This window comes from Athene cunicularia, assembly GCF_003259725.1.
Source record: "Athene cunicularia isolate RWA chromosome 1 unlocalized genomic scaffold, athCun1 chr1_part2, whole genome shotgun sequence".
NCBI lineage: Eukaryota > Metazoa > Chordata > Aves > Strigiformes > Strigidae > Athene > Athene cunicularia.
The window spans coordinates 41,479,411-41,498,164 of NW_020799092.1; the positions used below are offsets into that span (position 1 = coordinate 41,479,411).

Here is an 18,754-nt window from a genome sequence, read left to right on the forward strand (position 1 = left end):
CACTGTTTTTTGAAACATCTTAATTGGCAGGTTTGGAAGATAGAACTGAGTTTGACGCTCTCACAAGTAGGTCAAGATGAGTACTGGCCCTGATGACTGGATCACGGCGAAGAAACTGCTTATCTTCTGTCTGTGACTGTGATGTCTTGCTATGGAGGCTCTGGTAGCCAACAAACTAAATATAAAGATATATCAAGGGCAAAAATTGTAATTTTGTCCTCAGGCCGATTTGCATTGTGAAAAATGTTTTTTTCAGGGAATGCTGTGATGCTGAGATGATTCTAGTGCAAGCAGTTAACTACCTGGAAGAATAACATGAGAAACTCTGGGTCCCAGTTCCAGTGTTTTCAGTTAAAATCCACACGAGTAGTGGGGTTGGGAGTGGGTGTGCAGAAACACTGACAGGTGCTGCAGTGGCAGCATGCCTGCAGAAAAGAAGTAGTGTGGAGAACTTCCTTTACAGCAGTGCATGTCTGTGCCCTGCAGAGGGGCATGGTGCAGAGGCATCTAAACCCGCCTCCGCATAGATATGGATTGCTACTGTGGAGCTGTGAGTTTGTGCAGCTCTGCTCCTTCTAGCCTCCGCTCGAGCTGAGTGACTGCGGTCGGTAGAGGACATGCCCAGCTGAACACAGCAGCTGTCCCTGCTGCTGTCTGCCTGCTCCAGATGTGCAGGTTCCAGCAGACTCATCCCTTGGCAGCTGTTGAACCAAAGGCATAACTATGGGCACAGCATCATTTTACCTGGAGTTTTATGCCATCTTTCTCAGTATTATGTTTCTCAGCATTGTGCAGGTTGGAGCTGAATGTGGGGTTTTTTTGTGCACCAGCTGTTACTGCTTTTGTGCACCAGCTTTAGTTCATGGCTTAAGCTTTAGCTCATGTTGCAAATACACGATTGCCATACATGGGAAGCAGGAAATAATGATTTATTATTCAAAACAACAGTCAAAAAATCTATGCTCAGAAAAAAAAAAACAAACAGGAAAGATTGCAGTGATACACAATCATGTAAACACAGGTGAAACTGTCTTGGGACAGATGATGTGTTTAAAACCGAATTCAAAGTAGAGAGAAGTGCCAGTGGCCCCAGTGCACTATGAGACTAGGCAACACACTGCCTGCCCCAGGATGCAAATGTCAGAGCTCACAGGGGTCCAAAAATTCTTTTTAAAAAACCCTGTTTAAATGAAAAACCTCTCCAGGCTACTCTACATCTTACTGGAGGACTGTCCAAGGAAAGAGCGCGATAGGAACGAGGGAGGAGCGTGCTCTGCCTGGGGCCTTGGCTGGGGCTGGGACCTGAGCTAGGCACCCTCCAGCCCTTCCTAAGAAAGTGTGGTGGGCAGCTGCCTGCACCTCAGTGTGCTGCCTGGGCAGCATGCTCCCTTACCCACCAGATCCCACTCACACCATTCCACACATGGGTAATTTAAAATCTGTTACTGGTTCTGAGCAATGAGAAAGCGCTTATCAGGTCAGCGAGGTGCTGCCTGCAACAAAGATGGTATTGCTGTTCTAAATCACCTGTGGATGAAAACTATGTCTCTACAGATATTTGTGCTGCCAGTAACTTATGTGCAGGGAAGGGATGAGTTGACCTAAGTGCTCTCATGGTCTTCTGCATGTGCATCACTCACTGGTGGGTGCTAAAGGCCAGTATTTTGGTAGGAGCCAGGTGGCCAGAATTGTCAGTATAAAGAGTAGTGTCCTTAAAGCAATAACAGTGATGCAGTACTCATCACATGCAGGTCTGTCCCAGTCTGGACGCCACCTGGAATCACCTATGAACAAAACAAGTTACTCATTTTCAAGTATAACTGTGCCAAAGGTAACAAATGGAAGCAGTAATTCTGGTGGTACTTACTAATGACTTTGTCACGCTCTGCATTTCCTGGAGAGAGAAAATAAATGAATGTAAGCAGACTTATACATTATAAACAATTTGAGTCTAAGCAAAAGGGAATGGACTGTGAGCCTCAATGTGCTCACAAATACAGCTATGGGAGCTGTGTTTCATTCCAGGAAGAAGCAAAGACCCGCTGACTTCGGGAGAGCCTTGCAGCAAATCTCAGGCCTTTGCTGAGGAGTGCTTGATCACATCATGTTGACTTCTCTCACCAGTGGCTGGCGTAGAGAGGAGTCACTTCCCCAGGTGTGCTTTCCAGGATACTTTGGCTTTTGCCCAGTGCCTTGCATTCAAGATCCTCAGCCTACAAGTAGCTAATATTAAACAGCCCCGTTCATCAGGGACTCCTTGTTTCTGCAGTGCTGGTGTTTTAATGCCACCTTCCCTCTCCATTAGTTCATCTGAGGTTGAGTGCTGGGGAAAAGTGTGACTGTACCCCCAGCTCTCTTTGGGCAGATGTCCGCAGCACAATGCCTTGTCCTTTTACAGGAATTGCAGAAGGTCTCCTGATGCCATCCAGCAAAGTCAAGTGCAGGAGAATCAGGTGGGCTGCCAGGGGCTCAGGCTGAACAACACATCCCTATGAAGGACTCTTGCATGTCAGTCTGGCTCTTTCCTGGAGCTTAGGGGAAAGCAGATGGCCTGGCTGATGTTCACTGGAGCGAGCAGCTTTGGCCGTGCAGTGGCAGCTCTCCCCTCCTGCAGTGACACGGTGGCAGCAAGGATCACTTGGACCTGCACTGGCTCAAGCTGCAGCTCATGCACCAGATAATAACCTGGAGCCCACGGGCGGTATGTGTATCCCCTTCTGTGCTTCCCATTTCTGCAAGCTGTAACTTCTGCCAGTGATAATATCACCTTAAACTGCAGGCACTATATCTCCTGTATCATACCCTCCAGCACCTGAGGAGCAGATCCCGTCACTCCCTGGGGTAGAAAACAGGCTCATTCTGCCCTACCCCCAATCTTTGTGCATCACTGCTCACTTGGTTTCTCACTGCAGCTTTTCAGACTATATTTAGGAACAGGAGAGCGCTGTGCCTGCCTCCTGCCAGTATGTTTTGTGTGCTCTTTCCCTTTCTCCATGTGCTTGGGGAGGAGGACTGGTTGTCTTGTACTTACGACACAGCCGGCCCGCACACTGCTCGCCGTTGCAGTCGCTGCATGCTGTTCCTGTCTTGTATGGGCGCCCTGGGTAATTCCCACTGTGAAGGCAAGTGACACTGCTCTCAAACTGCCCTTGGGAGGGGAATGTTGACACCTACCACTAACAAGTTTTTAACCTGAGTTTAGCTTCACTTATGTTGATAGGGAGATGGTCCCTGTCTGAGTGCCCTGTGCCCAAGACATGCAGAAGTTAAGTGTAATGGAGCACCCTGTTGTTTAAGAACCTGGAGACAGCAGTATTGCAAACCTGGCAGTTAAAATAGTCTCAAATCTGGATAATTGGTGTGTGTGTAGACTGTGGGATCTTAAAGCTGGTTCGTACTCTTGGAACAAAAGAAGGTTCAGTTATGGTGTATGTACACATATACGTGCATATTACACCTTGAAGAGGAATCTCTGGTACTGGAGAATCTCTCATAGGTAGTGATTTCATCCATTTGTTGGTAAATATTTTATGAGTAGTGTGTGTCTCCCCCTGCTCCTTCCCTCTGCCAGCAGTGTGAATGATACCATTCCCAGGCTCTTGGCTCGATATTACCTGCCCACCTCTGATACTGCACCAAACAGCTCAGTGCTTCACTTTGCTTGAAGCATGGCCAAAGCAAGATTTACACTGTGCCTCAAACTGCTCATAAACACACTGAGAGGGATTTTATAGGCATGCACTCTCAGCAGTGCTAAACTTTATGGTAAAACCTCATTACTTTCAGTAAGGTGAGGCTTTCATTGCTTGGTCTAAGCTGAAGAAAATCCTTTATATTCACTTTAGGAACTGAAATTGTGTATGCACCTTGGTTTGACCCTTGGCAGAGGGCTGCTCTGCTGGGTGCTGTTGAGGGTGAGGGCACAGCTCTCCTTCCCTTCAGGGCAAGAAATCCAGCATGATTTCAGTCCTCTGTAAGATACAGACATTGGCTAAGGGGCAGAAGTAGAAAGCCCTGGCTCATGTCTTTGGGAGATCCAGGCATGAGGCTTGAGGGACAGAAAGCACCTTCCAGCAGTGCTGGGGGCCTGCTTGCCTGTGCACGGGGTTTCCGCACCATCTATCATGGTGGGATGCATAGCAAGTGCCAGGAAGGGAAAGAAGAGGCTGCCCTGGGTGATCAGTGGCTATTGGCTCAAGAACTGGCAGAGGTAATGGTTGCCCATCCACTTTGGGTGTGGGGCTTATGGGGAGAGCAGTTTTGTTGCTTTGGCATAGCAGCAGCTGTGTCATTTCAAGGTATCTGGTCAGGGGTACATACTCTTCTAAGGATGAAGCACGGGCAACAAGAATGCCAAACTTGCTCAAGTTCATGAGCTGGCTTGGCCTTGGCCCAACATGATAGTCATGTAAAGCTTTTAAAGCTGTATTTAGACTGTGGTGGCATTAATTAGCTGGAGAAGGGTAAAAGCTATCCTAGCTGGATATCCTAGTGACTATCCATATAAAGGACCTCTGGATAAAATTTTGCCTTGAGCAGCCCCAGCCTCACGAGCAACCCTCAGCTGCTAAAACTGCAGCTACAAGCATTGTGCCTTCAATATTTATCCAAACCATTGACCTAGAGGCTTAATTCTGCAGGCCCATGTGGAAATATTTTCAGACATAGGGCTTGCACCTTGGCAACTGTCTGGGGCCATCTGGGCACTCAGAAGCAAGGGATTAATTTTCAAATGATCAGTATTCTCATGTTAGCATCTTGTATTTTACCCCTTCTACCAGTGCCACTGCTTTTTTGGCTCCAATAGATAGCCCTCCTCTAGCAAAAAAAAAGCTGGTTGGACAGAGGTGTACCTCTTTCTCTATTTTGGGGACCATTTCCTTCCATAAACAGCTTGAATAGATGGACCCATCTAATAAAGTTACATGTTGTGGGAGGGAAGGGGTAGGACTCAAACCCTGTGAAATATTTGTAATTAAAAACCTTACGCCGGCCCGTAGTTGCAGATGAAGTGTGCTGCGTTGGTTATGGAGGAGTATGCCACACTGGGACAGAAGTGGACAGCACAGCCAACCTTGTAGCTTGTAGCCCAAACAATCTGCAAAGACAGATGGGTACATGGGTGACAAAAACTTTGCTTCAGCATCTGAAATGTTAGCAATGCTGATTCATGGTTTAGATGGAGAAATGCAATGCCTACCTGTGTATAGTGGCCACATGTTCCTCTGCAGTTACTGGTGGCATAACTGTACGCATTGACCTCATCATGCCAAGAGGTGATGGCTCCTTGCACAGTAAAAATAGAAATTGAGCCAGTCCAGAGGTTTTCTCCAACAGAGGTAAATTTGGGGTGGGCCTGCCCTGGCTCTTTGAGGTACGTATTATGTTTAAACAGGCATTTCTTTGCCCAGGCTTTCGCAGTTGTTGCCAAATCTGGATCCCAACTCTGCAAAATAAAGACAACTAAAAATCACTTTGGTATCTTAGTAATGCAGTAATTCAGAGCAACTTTCAGAAGCTGGGTCTCAGTAGTGTATATGCTTTGAATTAATTTGGGTTTTGCTTCTGCTGAGACTCGCAGACCTACATGGTAAATTGGCTTGCATGTTCATTTCTAATTTGAATTTAGCTACTCATTAAACTTGAGGAAGTTTTTGAGGTGGTGGATGATCTTGGCCTGCTGGTTTGCTGGACACCAAGAGCTGTATGTCAGTCAAATACAGCGTTTGGGGCACAATGTGTATTTCCATGCTATGCTGGCCATGAGAGAACATTAATTTAAACAGCAAATTTACAGGAAATCTGGAGACTGCGGGGTATGCTTACTGTACCAGACTGGAGTCTTGTGCAGACTCATGCATTAAGGCCACTGCTTGCAGGTCAGTTCACAAGCATGCTGGGATTTTTGGGACAGTTTAAACTCAACCCTTGGTTTCCATCTTTGTGTTTGGTGGCTTCAAATATTAGTGCTGAATTCATATTTGTGCAATCACTCATTTGCTATTCAATCTGACAGAAAGTGGTTATTTAAGCAATTGCGTTATATAGATGTCTTTCATTTGCACTGGAGGTGGTTTCTGTTTTTGCTGGGTTTTCTTGTTCATACAACTTGATTAAGCAAACACAGTATTGTACCTCCCAGGAAATGCAGTACTGCATGTGTGTGCCTGTAGTTCTAGATACACTTTGTGTCATGTAAATGAAGTTGTTCAACACCACTGAACTATTTTGGATTGGACTTTTTTAAAAAATAAACTTTTTTATTTCTCCTTTTCTAGATGGATTAAAACATCTCAGGTGCTTCTGCAGACAATAGAATCACTAGAGAAATTGTTTTTAACGGATCAGTGACTAGGGAAAAGGTAGTTGTTAGATTTCATGTCTATGTTTTACATAATACAACTTTTTTGTACCATAGATAAGTCTGAAACAGTTTGTGTATTGTTTATGCTACCAATAAGTAATTAAAAATTGCAAGATCATACCAAAATACACCTACAGAGACTTCAAATATTTTGTAACCTATGTCTTCCATTTCTTCCTATGGCTAACAATTGTGGGGGAGTGTATTTTCCCACTGTGGTGAACACCAGATGCCCACCAAAGCTGCTCTATCACTCCCCCTCCTCAGCTGGACTGGGGAGAGAAAATACAACCAAAAGCTTATGGGTTGAGATAAAGACAGGGAGAGATCACTCACTGATTACTGCCATGGGTAAAACAGACTCAACTTCGGGAAATTTAATTTATTACCGGTGAAATCAGACCAGGATAATGAGAAATAAAACTAAATCTTAAAATCACCTTCTCCACACCCCTCCCTTCTTCCCAGGATTAACTTTACTCCCAATTTCTCTACCTCCTCCCTCCGAGCAGTGAAGGGGGACAGGGAATGGGGGTTGCAGTCAGTTCATCACACACTGTCTCTGCCACTCCTTCCTCAGGGGGAGGACTCCTCACACTCTTCCCTGCTCCAGCGTGGGGTCCCTCCCATGGGAGACAGTCCTCCATGAACTTCTCCAATGCGAATCCTTCCCATGGGCTGTAGTTCTTCAGGCACAGACTGCTCCAGCGTGGGTCCCCCACAGGGTCACAAGTCCTGCCAGCAAACCTGCTCCAGTGTGGGCTCCTCTCTTCAGAGCCACAGGTCCTGCCAGGAGCCTGCTCCAGCACAGGCTTCCCAGGGGGTCACAGCCTCCTGTGGGCATCCACCTGCTCCATCGTGGGGTCCTCCCCGGGCTGCAGGTGGATCTCTGCTCCACTGTGGACCTCCATGGGCTGCAGGGGCACAGCTGCCTCACCGGGGTCATCAACACAGGCTGCAGGGGGATCTCTGCTCTGGCGCCTGGAGCACCGCCTGCCCCTCCTTCTTCACTGACCTTGGTGTCTGCAGAGTTTTTTCTCTCACTTTTCCTCACTCCTCTCTCCCAGCTGCAATTGCTGTTGCGTAGCGCTTTTTTTTTCCCTTCTTAAATACGTTACCACAAAATCACTACCACCATCACTGATGAGCTTGGCCTTGGCCAGCGGTGGGTCCATCTTCGAACCAGCTGACATTGGCTCCATTGGACATAGGGGAAGCTTCTAGCAGCTTCTTACAGAAGCCACCCTGTAGCCCCCCTGCTACAAAAACCTTGACATGAAAAGCCTATACACCACAAAACTAACACAAATAATTTGCCTAGGAACTCAAATATTAAAGGTAAATTTGGGGTAGGGTGCCTTATTTCAAGTGAGCAGTTGATATTTCTGTAGATGACAACTTTTAAGGACAATGAACAAAATCTGGCATTGCAGAAAAGTTATTTTCCAGTCCTAGCATTACTGCAAGTTAAGACAGAGGCTACAGTTTCCATCTTGGCAATGCTCTGAGGTCACAAGGAGAAGACCACGATGAAAAAATGTATGACAGTGGTGGACGCATCTTAATGCTTCATGGTCTTGTTTTTCACATTATGCTTTTTAAGAGTCTGCACATCTCTTTTTTTCTATCATCCTGTAATAGTACTAATAATAAGTTTAAAGTTTCATAAAGGTAAACATAATAAGTTTAATGGTAAATTAGGAATTTTACATGTACTTTTTTGTATGTCAGTGCTTAAATTGGCTGACAGTTGAAGAAGCAATGTGCAGAAACTGATAGTTCAGAATGATCTTCCATTTAACTATAGTTATACTCATTTTTTGCTTATGAAACTGTATTTCTGCAAAAAAGATTGGACTAAACTGTATGGGGAAAAATGCACATCAGAACAGAGTTCTCATTTTATAATAAGTGTATTACAAATATAGATGGTTGGGCTTTGTTACTTACAGTTAAAGGAGTTTCAGTTTTGTATTTTCTTTTAAAAGAGTATTTTTTCAAAAGGTGGAAATGCACTGAGTTCGTAGTCTTCATTTTTACATATCTAAGTGGACAGTTATCTACAGCAAATAAAAATTCCCTGTGAAATAAAGAAGTCATCTTCTTTTCCTCATTTTTTGAAGTGTTAGAGGCCATTCAGAAATGAAGAAATACTCTGTTTTCAATTCCAAAGTTTTTACTTTCGTAATAGATTTTATCATATATTGTACTACTTTCTCCACATTAAATTCTTCCCGAAAGAGGTTTTTTAAGACTAGGGTTTTTGCAGGTTTTTTTAAAAAGAAACTTACCATGATTTAGTTCTTATTTGTAGTAATCTTTGTTTGTTTAAGTTGGGTTTTTCAGATTTCAGTTCTTTAATTTTCCGAATGGAATAATTAGGAAAAATTTAAAGAGATGAATACTGTTCTTTTAATACACAATAGCAGGATATTGTTAGTGTATGATCGGTAAAGCAATCTAGAAAACAGAGTCTGGAGCAATATGTACTGGAAGTTCAGGATGCCTGGCTAAGAAAGCTGAAGTAAAAGATAAATCTAGATGAGAAACTGTTTTCTGTCAGGCTTGCAACTCGAGCTTGCTCACTGTTCACTTGCCCCTCCCTAATGGGCACTTCTTTTTTAGTGTTTTACAACCAGAAATGGAACTTGAGTTGGGGTGTTGCTAATTACAGATATGGTTATGTTCTCTTCTGGTGGTGACCATGCGAAATAGTAAGAAAGAGGAGCACAAGAAAACAGATCAGAATCAGGACAATCGCTATCATCTATTTGAGAGATCTGTGGAGATTATCCCAAGATATCTCAAGTATCACCCAGTCAAAGCACGAAAGGCAGTGGATGTTGCAAGAGACAGCTCCCGAGCTACTGGAATTGAACATCTCACAAATCAGAGATGGGCTTCTCAGCCATAAGCCCAGCTTTGTGCACGCATTTACAGCTTCCTCGTTTCTGGGTCTTCATGTGCTACCCAGCAGAGACAAGTGTCATGAGTCATCCGAAATGAGAAGTGGCCACTTTTGGGTATATTTTGAACCATGGCAGGCTGTCTTTTGCATGGTGGCTGCAGATGTTGCCCCCTGATGTGTCCAGCAAAGAAGGCAGCAGGGCAAAGCGGTGCAGGGCCTGATGCCTCCACCGCTTGCTCCTGCTGCACTTGTTGCTTTTCGGCTTCCCCTGCAGCCCCAGCACCTTGTAACAGCTGCTCTGTTGGCTCAGTCCGTGAGAGCCTTGCAAAGAAAGCTTAGAGAAAGCTCTCCGATGTCGTTTGGCAACAGTCTCTGCCCTTGCCAACTCAAGTATGAAAGTTTGTGCTTAGTTCTGCACATAAATTACACCCTGGGCTGTTGAGCTGTGCTGCCTTGGAATGGAGAGGCTTTTCACAGTACAACATGGCAGCATTAGGGTGAGGTTGAAAACCTGGGTTTCAAATGAGGAAATTAAGCCAGACAAAACTATGCATGTGCCTGATGGCATAAAGCCATCTGATAATCAGAGCCTTTTTTCTCTGCTTTAAAAAGAAGCAGCTCTTACGAACCCAGGAGTTTCTTCTTTTTTTTTTTTTTTCTTTTTTTCCATTTGAACACAAAACCAGTCTTTAAGAATCATAAACATCATCACAATGCTACACACTGGCATGTAAGATCCCCTTACCATGTAGAGCATGTTGCTGGCTGCTGGATTCACTTCTGACCGGAATCTGTTATGGGTTCGCACACATTCCTCAATAAAGTTTGGATCTCCAACATCAGGCAATGTCGGTTGTTCATAGGAGTCAGAGGAACAACAGAAGTGCAGTAAAGCCAGCACACAAGCAGAAAATCTGCTTGTCATGATTCTCAGACTCTGGTCTTCCAGCTCTAAGAGCAGAGTGTTTTAGCTGTCTGAGGTGGTTTTAGCTTCACCAGCAGCGTTTTGCTTGGAAGGCTTGTGGGCTGGACTTATCTTAGCCATGGTAATTGAGTATGGCTTGGTCACAGGAAATGAGTCACATTTCAGGAGCGTTGCTATGAGAATAAGGAAATCAAGCTAGAAGATCACATCAGAGCTCTGGCAGCTTTGTTGCTCTCTTTTTTTCTTCTTTAATGATGGTGGGCAAGATTCTTCTCTCCTTTCTTTCTTTTTGTTTTTCTGGCACCCACCATCCCATCCATAGTAATCACTGTGGATTGCAGCGAAGTTTGGGATTAATTTTCTGCTTTTTATGAAAATGGCATTGCTGTTAAACCTGTTACTCTGAGCCAGAATGCTGTGAGAAGTAATTGATTTGAACTATGGCTTTTACTACAGTATGAACAGTCACTTTTGTTGTACATCAAATTACTGGAGGGGTAAGTTTGGCTGAGAACTGCAGTTTAAATCTGCTGCAGTTACTGATAGGTTTCTCCTGTGATCACATGCTTGTGCTATGTGTTGCTATCAGTTTCTCCTCGCAAGCTTTAGCAATTTGTTATTCATTCCCTGAAAACCTGCTTAATATGTGTAGAAAGAGGAGGGGGGAAACAAACAAATAAAACCCCCAAGTGATGCAAAGGCAATCACTCACCACCCCCAATGGCAGACTGATGCCCAGACAGCCTCTGAGCAACAGCCAACCTAGAAGCCAGCCCCCACCTTTCTTCTTCCTCTACCCTATTTTTTTTTTTTTTGCTGAACTCGATGTTGCATGGTATAGAATATCCCTTTGGTCAATTCGGGTCAGCTGTGTCCCCTCTCCACCACTTGCCCATCCCCAGCCTATTTGCAGTTTCTAGGTATAGAAGATGGCAGCAGGCAAGACCTGACAATTGTGAAATTAAATATGTATCTTCTTACGTGCTGACATTTTGTAGCATATGGCAAGAGCCCAAACATTTGGGGTTCGTTTTTATTCTGTGGGATGTCATGCTCCTTCAGAGCTGCAATGTGGATCAGAATTTGAATCACTGTGTTATCAAAACATCAGGACTAAGACAAAGGAGGAAAAACAGCTGTAAATAGTGATAGCACAGTTACACATTGCTAGTATCAGCCAGTATCTCTTAGCTTGAAAGATGGCTTTGTTTCCTTTACTAACAAATTATATAGGAACAATAGGGATCAAGAGCTAAATGTTCTATAAACTGAATCCCTCAACAGTTTGGGCTTTTTGAATGAGGCTGGTATCTTCCGTTTCTGAACCAGAATCTGTCCTGGGCCCATTTAATCTTCCCTCTCCTTTTTTTTTTTTTAACTCTCTGTTCCCCCCTTCCCCTGCCTGCAAGCTCAGGATGGTTGTCATCTACTCTGCATTTCAGATTTTATCACTATCTCACATTCTAATATTAAGCACTTCCCATTTACACTCCATCTTAATTCTCACTCTATCAACTTTCCCTGGTGTTCTTCTAGCTATGGAGGACAAAGCTTAACTCTCAGAGGAGAAGAAGAGAATAGTAACAACTGACAATAGAGTAACTTTAATGGAGAATGATACACATAGGCTAAATATAGTAAAGGACAAGCTTTAATCCTTATGTTCATAAAAAGTAATACATACAGTTAAATCCACGTTATCTAGGGAAAATGATGTCTGGGATAACTGAAGGTTAATGGAGATGAGTTATTGTTTCTTTTGGATACAGTGTGTTGCTTCAGACATGTCTGTGTGATGCCCCAGGTTTCCAGGAGGCTTGTTAGCATATATAGTAACATATAGTCTACGTGGCCCTTCTAGAAATCTACCCCTGAGCCAGAGCTAAGAGGCTTGTGCAGACACAGAAGTGTATTGCAGCTACTGCAAATAAATTATACTAGCTCTACGAACAACCACTTGTATCTTGCCTTGAGTGAAGAATCAGCTGTATAAACATCACAAGGATAACGGAGAGATGACCAAATGTTTTTTTAAATGTGTGCAAATCTCTGACAGTAATACAGTGGTAGGATCACTACCAGTTTCTTAATTGATCTTTACTCATAAAAAAATGTGTGTGGAAACCACTGTTGCACTAAAAGAACAGCACCAGCAGTCAGTACCAAAAACAGTGGCCTTAAAATTATAACACTAAGACAGTATTGGTCGCAAGAGGGACGCAGGTCCTCGGCAGGTGGGATGTACGATGGCGTGGGAGGCCGGGGGGGCCGGGGCCGCGGTGGCTGGGGCTGTGTATCCCAGTCTGGATACCAGTAGGCATAATCTAAGAGACAGTGAAGAAACAGGTGTTAAGATCCATCCAACTTATCCATATGCATAGGAAAGCAATTAAGAACAATTTGATACATACTTATCAGCTTCTCACGTTCTGTATTTTCTGTAAAGAGATCAGAAGAGGAAATAAATGTGAGTATCATTCAGTGGTGGTTCTTAATGTAGCCAGTGCCTGGCTGATGCACTGACAGTGCCAGTCAATGCCTAAAACATCCGGAAAGGCGGAAAGAGGCCAACAAGAGCCAGTTTCCAACTGGTGTAAGCCTCATATTTTTTACTGAATTGAAAGAGAAGCAAAAAACAAACAGCTGTATTAGGAAGGATTTGTGTCACGGGGAGGACAGAATAGCAAGTAAAAACAAAGCATGGGATTTATTTAAAATTGATACACAAACCAAATTTAAGTAGTTGCAGACAGACAAATATAACTACTAAATTTATCACAGAATTACACATTTACTAAGAGCTTTGATACATTTTCAGGATTGCACATGTGCATCCTATTGGAATTGCTGATTTGCCCTATAGGAGAATATGGTAAAATAGGCTGTAGGATCTAGCACTTTATTGTTTAAAAGCTTTCTTTCTCCTTTCCCTCCCTCTAGTCTTTGAGATGTTTCCAGTTTTCCTGTGATGCATCAGTCTGAGACTTCAAGGTGAGTCAGCCAGGATATCACAGATGGAAATAAGAGTACCAAACGTTCAATTATTTCTACAGCTGAAGCTGTCTAGAGCCTGGCTAGTAGACACCATCCCCACTAAACTTCTGTATCAAATTAATATTTAAGATATTGTTGCATATCCTTTAATCTCTGTTTATTTAAAACACTATTTCTGACTAATTTGGGACTAGGTGTAATGACATAAGGGTCCACAGCTGCAAACTGCTGTGGGAAAATAAGCTCTCGCTGCTGTATTTCAAAAAATTGCGGAAGTTAGAAATAAGTGCGCTTTTAAGTATAGTCTTATTACTGGTTCAGAACCACCATTGTCTGGAAAATGTGATAGAACATACTAAACAAGCAAGAAAGCAGAAGTTAAATATACTATTTCTGCTAGGAACGAAGAACCAGATGGGGAATATTTGTCGGGGCTTAAGTTTTAGATCTGAGTTCTGGTAGGATAAAAGGTGGAGAGTAGTCTTATTGATACTTCTCTTCATCAGAAACTCTGGCTTTTAATTCTGAGAGCCTTCAACAGAAAAGTGTTTCAGTTATTTTCTTCTAATACTATTCTTGCCAGGGTTTAGTACTGTTGCTGTGTTGTGGGCTACAGATCCACTGTACTTAGTGCAAATTGACTCGTTGTATTTCCACTTACAATTATGCCACTTTTATTTCCACACAATTTTCTTAGGTGATCTATTTGGTCTTACCGCAGAGCCTGTCTACACACTTCTCATTACTGCATCCACTGCACGGTCGTCCCATTTCATATGGTTTTCTTGGGTAATTGCCCCTGAAAAGCAGAACTGTATTTTGTTAGCTCAGTTGTTTGAGAAGCAATTTAAATACATGGTTTCATCAGATTGTGAGAATAATTTATCATTAAAAGTTAGGGGGGGGGAAAATCCTTTTATCCAAAAACTAATCATTGCAATTTTTTGAAATTCCTTTTATATTAGAGGTCTCACTGGCATGGGGAGCAGCTATCTGGTGACTCTTGCCACTTGAAATTAATGAGACTTCTTGGACAGTACTGTATTTTCAGTGTAAACATACATGAGTCTAGCCCTAGTCCCTCATTACCCCCCTGTATTTTAAAAACAAATCTGTAAAAGGTAAGCCCAGAAATTGCAAGGTATGAGATAAACTAGAGGACTGTCTTCTTTTTATTTCTTCAGTTAAGATGTCTTGTTTGAAGTTTGGGTGGGGCCATATAGAGATGTAATATTTCTCAAAGCAGAAAGCTTGCATCTTACCCACTTTTCCTGCAGAGACTGTTGTCAAAACAGATTTTATTCCACCATCTTAGTTATGGTGAGTGCTCTCAGATATGATCTGCTTGCCTGCTTTTTAGAAAGGGATTTTCTGCAGATCCAGCTACATTCAGCTTCTGCTCTCAATGGCTGGGGGGAGCTCCCCTTGCACTAGTGACATGTGGACATAGCTTCTTTTGAAATTTATTATAACTGCTCCCATCATTGTTGGCATCTGATACCAGATCAGTTATAGTATATTTAAAAATAAAAAACCCCAACCAAATGCCATAACTAACTTACGCTGGCCCATAGTCGCAAACAAAATGTGCTGCTCTGAAGAGTCCTGGAAAATTTTCAACTGTATTGCAGAAGTGAACTGCACAACCAACTTTGTAACTCTCTGCCCAAACGACCTGAAGGGCAAAGGGAAATACATAATGCACCTGTTCAATGCCTGAAAACAGCAATATCATGAAGGGAGGAAGAAGGGAAGGATCTTGTGGAAGTTTAAAACAGCTGACACAGGAGCAACATTGACAAACCAAAGGGCAGCTGAGGCAAACAACTGATTGACAGATGTTTTTGCATTTATTATCTGGCTCCCCTGGAAACATGAAATTATCAGGGAATAATTCTATCATTACTGGAAACAGGACTTGGACATCCCTGGGGCCTGGAATATTTATTTCCAATCTCATGTAGCAATAAACCAGAGGGTGAAAACTTCTCCTGTTCCAAAGAAGTCTGTTCCAAGCCTGTGCTTGGATTTCCTGTAAAATCATTACATTACAAACCATGGGGCACATAAGACTCACCTGAGTGTAGTGACCACACATGCCAGTACAGCTACCGGTGCTGAAATCATAGCTGCTGACTTCATTAAACCAGTCAGTGAGGGCTGTATCCGCGGAGAACAGGGTGGCTGTGCCAGTCCAGATGTTTTCTCCAACAGGGGTAAAGGTGGGGTGCACCTTCCCCGGCATTTTAAGGTAGATATTGTGCTTAAACTTGCACTTCTTTGCCCATGCTTTGGCAGTCTTAGCTAAAGCAGCATCCCAGGACTGTAGAAAAGGGAGAAAATATAACATAACCTGCACTGCAGTGACTTAGCTGAATTCAAATACTTTTAAACAGTAACTTGTAAGGATTCTTTCCCCCTTTTCTGCTTCCCATCCCTGAATTCAATTTCTTTCTCTGACTTGACATTTCTACTCCCACAGCAATTCTTCTTTCATGCTTAGGTATTGCAGGACACATAGTATCTATTCATTGTCCTGTGGTATCTGACCTTAAAACATTTAGAGCTGGACTGCAGTCTTTAACCTGCTATGCCTGAGAGGAGGTAACTGGGCCACTTTGTGCCTAGGAGCTGTTGGCTGTCCAGAGATTTGCACTTTGCAATTATCACTAGACCAGACAAGAATTCCATTCTGCTGGCCAGGACAGAGAGAAAGATTCACAACTGCTCCCTTCCCCAGACCCTTCTGCCTCTTTGCTCTTCTCCCTCCTCAGTGTGTGGCCAAAGCAAATAAAAGGCTTGCTCATCTCTGCTAGGCTGAGGAGTAACCATTCCCATCCTGAGTGGCACAAGTGATGATTTGAGAAACCAGTCTGGGAGACTTGCTGAAAGATTTAATGACACCGAATGACCAGGGAATAGAATGGCGGGTAAAATTCAGTACAGAGAAATACAAGTTAAAGGATGTGAGGAAAAAACTCCAGTTTTGACTTTGTGTTCATAGTGATGGGTTTTGAGATGGCTATTATCACTTGTAAATCAATGTTTAGTAGTAGTCTAAAAATCAAATAAAGTGTTAGAAATTCCTTGAGAAGGAATTACACCGCTGCAGAAGTCCTGTTAAATGCTGTGTGCAGCACAGCACCCCGCCTTAAGAAGGGGACACTAGATCTGGAAAGGGCAGAGAGAACATGGAGGAGGATGATCATCCGAACGTATGAAGGGCTTTCATAAAGCAACAGCAGCTTTGACCAGAGGCAGCTGGACATCTTGTGTGAAGTAGGTAAATAAGCAATAATAACTTGCTCCTTCCAATAGAAAGACCAGAGACTGTCAAACAAAGCTGGGAATTAACAGGTTCAAATAAAACACGAAGAGATATCTTCACACAATTTCTGGTTAGGCTGTGCAGCTCTTTGCTATACAATGCTAGCGACAATAAAAAACTTGCATGACTCAAGGCTGAAAAAGAATCATACAAGAACGATCCATCAAGAGCTTTTAAATACAATGCAACACCTTTGATTCAAGAAGTTTCTATATATTTGTCCTGCTGTTATTCCAGGCATGCTGGATCTTTTGTCCAAGTAGCTAAATTCACTCTTGTGCACTAGCATTTTAAATTAAACATTGTTTTTTCAAATAGTGAGAAATTATAATCACAAGTAGGCTGAATTTTACCCCTTTACTCTGAACTTCCTTCCACAGAAATGATTCATACTGTGCATGCGGTTATGCATTTAACTTCCTTTACAGCTATGCAGCACTGCTGGAGGGCTCAGAGTAATGACATGAATTGGCTGGGGTTACCTCCCTCAGCTGTCTATCTACTTTTTTCCTTATTTATTTCACTGAAAAAAATATAGCCTGTTCTGATATCCATTGTATTTACAGGAAGTTCTGCTTTTCAAACCCTGCTACAGCAAATGAAGATCGGGTATTTAAATGGCTGTCCTGGCAGATCCCTTTCTTCAACACATGTTCTAGATTGGAAACAACAAGGGGAGATTATAGATTTTCAACCAATCCTGTAGTGCAGACTGACTATTCAGAAGCTTTTAAATGCCAAACAGCTTCCCTGTAGGAGACTTGGACTAACATAAACCAGATTACTATCTCTCTTTTAAACAGGTAAATGAAATGCTGAGAACTGAACATATTTTTTTGCAATATAGCCTTTTGCTCTGGCTGAAGTTTAGAGTAGCAACACACCCCTAAACAAGGAATTCCCTTCAAATTATTAAAAATGAACACTACTGTGAAAATTAGTATCTTTTCAGTTTCCTATGAAGAACTAATGCAGTTAATAGAGAAATAATTGATAGAAAGGAAAAGCACAAAACAAATGAAGAGTAAGGTGGACTAAATCAGCAGCACAATCTATATGAATTTTCAAAGAGATCATGAATGCCTCCTTACCATGCGAAACATATTGCTGGCTGGCGGTTTCACTTTGGATCGAAACATGTTGTGAGCTCTCACACAGTCTTCAATGAACTTTGCATCTTCTATGTCAGGCAAGGGATATTGTGGATAAGCATGACAGCAAGCAAAGAGATCCAATAAGAACAAAGCAGCAAAGGAAAATGTGATTTTCATAATTCTTCAATGTTTTCACTCTTATTTTTTTAAAGTTTTTAAAAGAAAAATCTCTCAGGTGGAGATAATACTTGCAAGCTGCTCTTCAGAGATGTGGAAGCACTTCAAAGTGTCAAAGTAACAGGAAGTAATATTGCTTCATAGGGTACAGCTCTATCTGACATCACAGCTGGCCATCGAAGGGTAAACTGTGAAACAGGCATCTGCTGTGCATATTAGCAAGGAGCAGCACCCCAGGTATACTTCTCTCTTTTCTTTGAGTGTGCTCCATTCTGGTTGACTGCCAAACCATTCTGTGACTGTAGGTCTTATCTGAAGAGATGCTGCAGAACAGCTTTCCTAAAACCTGCGTCAACCATAAAAATTGTAGCTTTAACAAAATACAAATCTGCTGATTTTCCTACAGTATAGCTTAGTCATACCAGCTCAATTAGAATTATTTTGCAGGACCTTGCTTCCATTTCAGAATTACTCTAGGAATGAACACAATTAGGGAAACTGTATATACTGAAATTTGACTTCACCACAAGCAAAAAAAAATGTTCCTGAAGAGCAGTTTACTACAGAACAGACCTTCTGACCTGGTTTGGAGTGTAACAAAAATATGCAAGAGTATAAGCATCAACATATGCTTTAAGAGCTAAGGTCTTGTAACTCAGATTTAGGTAGGTTTACAGAGGAAATATGTTGTAGATTGTAAACAACATTCATGGGTCTGATTACCTGCTCAGTTTTACAGGTCAGGCCTTATCCTGCTGAGAACTTGTGGAAATTACCATTCCGGTGTTGCCATCTCTGTTTGCATGATGACTTGTCCCTCTTAAATAATACCCCTGATTTGGTTCAGAGGCTTGTAACAATCTGTACACCTAACTCAGCGTGAAGGAGCTGTAGTCCCCCAGCACCATCACAGCTATACCTATCTAGGATGTTAACAGAAGTCATATAATTAAATACTTCTCTG

At 42.6% G+C, this 18,754-nt stretch overlaps 2 protein-coding genes across 2 annotated transcripts; both read right to left on the minus strand.

Moving 5' to 3' along the window:
• Window positions 1-925: 925 nt before the first annotated feature.
• GLIPR1 (GLI pathogenesis related 1) lies at window positions 926-10,364 on the minus strand. Its single transcript, XM_026867496.1, has 6 exons — window positions 10,018-10,364; window positions 5,201-5,446; window positions 4,989-5,098; window positions 3,032-3,114; window positions 1,868-1,894; window positions 926-1,784 (listed from the first exon to the last, which is right to left on the minus strand). The coding sequence occupies exons 1-6, from the start codon at window positions 10,195-10,197 to the stop codon at window positions 1,633-1,635; spliced, it is 798 nt and encodes a 265-aa protein (XP_026723297.1). The 5' UTR covers window positions 10,198-10,364; the 3' UTR covers window positions 926-1,632.
• Window positions 10,365-11,791: 1,427 nt separating this feature from the next.
• LOC113490864 (glioma pathogenesis-related protein 1-like) lies at window positions 11,792-17,878 on the minus strand. Its single transcript, XM_026867473.1, has 6 exons — window positions 17,611-17,878; window positions 15,269-15,514; window positions 14,754-14,866; window positions 13,908-13,990; window positions 12,609-12,635; window positions 11,792-12,521 (listed from the first exon to the last, which is right to left on the minus strand). Exons 1-6 carry the CDS (start codon window positions 17,788-17,790, stop codon window positions 12,295-12,297), a joined length of 876 nt encoding a protein of 291 aa, XP_026723274.1. The 5' UTR covers window positions 17,791-17,878; the 3' UTR covers window positions 11,792-12,294.
• Window positions 17,879-18,754: the final 876 nt, after the last annotated feature.